This window comes from Poromitra crassiceps (assembly GCF_964638095.1).
Source record: "Poromitra crassiceps genome assembly, contig: HAP1_SCAFFOLD_447, whole genome shotgun sequence".
NCBI lineage: Eukaryota > Metazoa > Chordata > Actinopteri > Beryciformes > Melamphaidae > Poromitra > Poromitra crassiceps.
This window is the reverse complement of record NW_028151960.1, coordinates 135,001-137,866: the sequence shown is the minus strand read 5'-3', so window position 1 is coordinate 137,866 and position 2,866 is coordinate 135,001. Positions and strand designations below refer to the sequence as shown.

The 2,866-nt window shown below is 47.0% G+C and overlaps 1 protein-coding gene across 1 annotated transcript in view; it reads right to left on the bottom strand.

Moving 5' to 3' along the window:
* Nucleotides 1-221: 221 nt before the first annotated feature.
* Nucleotides 222-2,866, bottom strand: part of rell2 (RELT like 2) — a gene marked incomplete at both ends in the record, with an annotated part of 3,685 nt that continues 1,040 nt past the window's right edge. Inside the window, 4 exons of the mRNA XM_083663885.1 lie at nucleotides 222-339; nucleotides 628-691; nucleotides 843-905; nucleotides 1,292-1,384. Coding sequence (XP_083520011.1) covers nucleotides 222-339; nucleotides 628-691; nucleotides 843-905; nucleotides 1,292-1,384 — 338 coding nt within the window. The remainder of the gene's footprint in view (nucleotides 340-627; nucleotides 692-842; nucleotides 906-1,291; nucleotides 1,385-2,866) is intronic.

Here is a 2,866-nt window from a genome sequence, read left to right as displayed (position 1 = left end):
AGAAGACATTACATTGTCAACAGAGGGCTGAGTCCATATGCAGCAGGTTCCCTTTTTGGTTCAAAAGGACTGAGTTTGGTTCCTTTAAAAAGAACTATATGTGTAAACAAGTGATTAGATGCCTTTGAGCGCAAGAAGGCCAAGTATTCAGAGCTGGCTGCTGAGTGCCGGGAGGCTGGCTGGAAGGCTACCATCTACCCAGTGGAGGTTGGCTGCCGAGGCTACGTGGGGCAGTCAGCCACACGCCTCTTGAGGGACGCAGGAGTGACTGGAGGGAAGCTGAGGAAGGCCATAAAAGAGCTGACAGAGGAGGCCGAGAAGGGCAGCTTTTGGCTCTGGCTGAGGAGGAAGGACAGGAGCTGGGGAAAGAACAACTAACCCCGACAACAGCTGCAGGGGGTAACACCTATCAGCTGCAGGGGGTGACAGGGAGACGTCACTGTCACTGCTCCGCCACCAGGAGACGTTCTAGTGATTAAAGGAGCGAAACGTTGATGAATGGTGGTTCCTAGCTGATGACCCTGCAGCTGACCCGTGGGCACCGGAGGAGGTGCGACAGGCATCAATGCCAAGCAGGAAATACCACCTACCTGTACATTAACTAAACAAGTGATTAGATGAGCTTACCTGGGATCATGGCGCACACAGACATTTTGGTTTCCCAACATCTCCTTGAAGGCCTCCATGTTGGCTAGAAGTGAGAAACAGTAGAATGGACAGAGTACAGTAGGGTTAAGGCCCAATAATGCTCTGCTTGGCTAGCAAGAGCTATGAAGGTGGGAGCAACTGTGTACACTTGACGTGACTAGACGACACAGACTAGACTAGTTCCAGTTCCTCACCTTCATTCTCGATGATGCATTTGAGGATCTGCTCTACAGTGTCCTGGTTGTCTTCATCATCATCTGAAACACAGCAAAGAAAAAACACGCCACACACCTCTGTCAGACAACACTAAATACACACACATCTGTCAGACAACACTAAATACACACACATCTGTCAGACAACACTAAATACACACACATCTGTCAGACAACACTAAATACACACACATCTGTCAGACAACACTAAATACACACATCTGTCAGACAACACTAAATACACACACATCTGTCAGACAACACTAAATACACACACATCTGTCAGACAACATTAAATACACACACATCTGTGTGGATCAGAGGGCAACCAGACCTTGTCTCCCAAACTACTGTGGAAGAAATATTCTCTGCCGGAGAACGCTGAGAACATGTACCACTTCTCAGCGCTGCACTGACCCTTAACAAACCGGAGGATGGAGGAGTGGGACTGACGGACAGCCGCCTGAGACCAGACCAGAGGCTGATGGAGGTGGGGCGATGGGACGAGGCCAACTCAGAGGCTAGAGGAGAAACAACGAGCTGTGAGGAGGAGCAGGGAAGCAGAGGCCTCAGATGCTCTGGATGAAGGTAGAGAATATGAGGGCTACCAGCCATTGTGGTTTCATCAGAGGACGAACTCAGTCACTGGAGAGACAAACTTTGTGTACAAGGGAGGATACTGGGAGAGCAAGGACAGACAGGACTGGAGCATGTGTCCTGAGATCTTCTAGCCCAATGATTTCCAACCAGTAGTGCTTGAGCAGGTTGGATTGGAGATTACAATGTATTTCCAAAATGATAAAAGAATATTCCAAGTCATTCCATAATAAGCCCATTGCTAAAATGCTATGTGCGCGCCGCCACGATCAGTCCCCACTGCAGGTGTCGACTGTTACTCTGTGAGGAGGTCACTCTGGATTCAGGTTTAGGGGCGCCCAGTGACAACATTAAAAGAGGCTACGCCCACACAGCGGCAGTTCAGTGACAAATATAGTTAGTATGGATTGACTTGTACTTGTGCGTTTGCGGATCCCCCGCAGTCACAGTGTTTTCTCTGGAGCTCAAAGAACACACATGCCTGAGGGGGTACTAGTAAATACATGGAGATAGAATTGTTTGTAAATGGTGTGCAGGGAACATTAGGTATGTTGTGTTATGTCTGTCAGTGGCGGGATGTTGTATTGTCTTGGCGAAATTAAACCCCTCTGGTATATTTCATAATGTTCCCGCAAACAGTGGCGTTCCTGTAACGTGTTACCACGGTGAATAATCTGTACCAGACACATGCTGTCAGTCATATCCATAGGCTGTAACGTTATAAAAGGGGTCATATCACATAACGTTAGCACTTCTATTCAATTACATCGCCACAAATTATCGCCATATCGCCATAAAAACAGAGATGGTAAACTGTGTTTACTTGAATTTACTGGACCAAAGAATACTCAAGAGTGACAAATAAAGACAGGTTTGTCCCTCCAGTTCTTCTAGTGATGTCATATCACAGATGATGTCATAAATCACTGATTATGTCACATGACAGGGATGAGGCCTGGTGGCCGACCTGGCCACTATATGACCGATGAATGTTGGGTGCGTATTCTACGTCCACACTTGAGCAATTGCGTGTCACCAATGATGTCAATCGAGCAATTCTGATGTCATCGGTGATTATTTCATACGCACTGGTGTCATAGACATTGTGACATCATCAGTGATGTTATAAATCCTTCCCTGCTGATAGCCCAGACAATAATCGTGCATTCCTTTACTGGTAATCTTACCGGTTCAAAGTTCATGAGCTGGGACGTGATGTCACTAGAGCTGGTATTTCCCATTCCAAACTCGTAGGAGCCTCAGCAGCCCCGACGTAAAAAATCCAAGATGGCTGATCCGCGCAACAACAGTAGTTATAATCGTATAAATGCTATTTAGCACTTCTGTCTTGTTTGTGTCTCATTAAATCAGCTGTACACACAGCACGGCCTACTTCTATCTGTGTG